Source organism: Trypanosoma grayi (assembly GCF_000691245.1).
Source record: "Trypanosoma grayi strain ANR4 Tgr_766_V1, whole genome shotgun sequence".
Lineage (NCBI taxonomy): Eukaryota > Euglenozoa > Kinetoplastea > Trypanosomatida > Trypanosomatidae > Trypanosoma > Trypanosoma grayi.
In genome coordinates, this window is record NW_008826385.1 from 7,471 (window position 1) to 8,295 (window position 825).

Below are 825 nucleotides of genomic sequence, written 5' to 3' on the forward strand. Positions count from 1 at the left end.
TTCACTCTATCCACTCCCCCTTACCCCGCTACCGGCTGTATCACGCCCCGAACGACGAGGTCGTCAAGGCCTGGGACGCTCTCTAGCATGACGCCGTGCTCATTGGCGAGGAACAAGATGGAGAAGAACAGGAACGCCGGCGAGAGCGTACCGGTCGCGGAGATGCTGGCAACCTGAGGCAGGATCGGCAGCACAACTTCACTAAATCGCGGCAGGTCTTCGCTCGACTCCCCCGCCGCGTTGCCCTCGGCTTCTGCGCGATTGCGCTTGCGCCTCGACCGCTGCTCTTCGTCCTGTCGGTGCTGCTGCTGCTGCTGTGTGAGGGGATAGCGGGCCACTGCGTCGCCGACGGAGGCCCACATCACTTGTCGTAGCTTCACAACATCTACTTGTGACGGCAGCGCGGCCTGTGGGGCGTGCAGCACCTTCGCAAGCTCCAGCGCGTCGAAGTCGGTCTTGCCGCTGCCATTCAGCGGCAACAGCGACGATGACGATACAGTATTATTATTGTGATTGTTCGCCCGTGCAAGCTCCGCCCGTTCGAAGCTCGACAGGATGTGCGCCTGCGCCTGTTGCACTGGGTCCTCAATGTTGTCGTTGTTGTCGTAGTCATAGTCATCGTACCCTCCAGCCCCCATGTAGTCGTCATCAGCCTCGGCACCGCCGTGGAAGAACTCCACCGGCATGTCCTCAACGCCGCCGCCGATGTTGTTGTTGTTGTTGTTGCTGTCATGATCGTCGCCGCCCTCCATGTCGTCGTCGCCGCCGCCGCCGCCTCTCGCGGTCCACCCGCGATCCGCGACAACGCCGCTCACGCGCCGTGAC

General features: G+C 62.3%; 1 protein-coding gene across 1 annotated transcript; it reads right to left on the minus strand.

Moving 5' to 3' along the window:
• Positions 1-20: 20 nt before the first annotated feature.
• On the minus strand, positions 21-752 carry DQ04_07661050 (chromosome-associated protein H; the record flags this gene model as incomplete). Its single annotated transcript, XM_009315261.1, has 1 exon — positions 21-752. One exon carries the CDS (start codon positions 750-752, stop codon positions 21-23), a length of 732 nt encoding a protein of 243 aa, XP_009313536.1.
• Between the last annotated feature and the right edge of the window lie 73 nt (positions 753-825).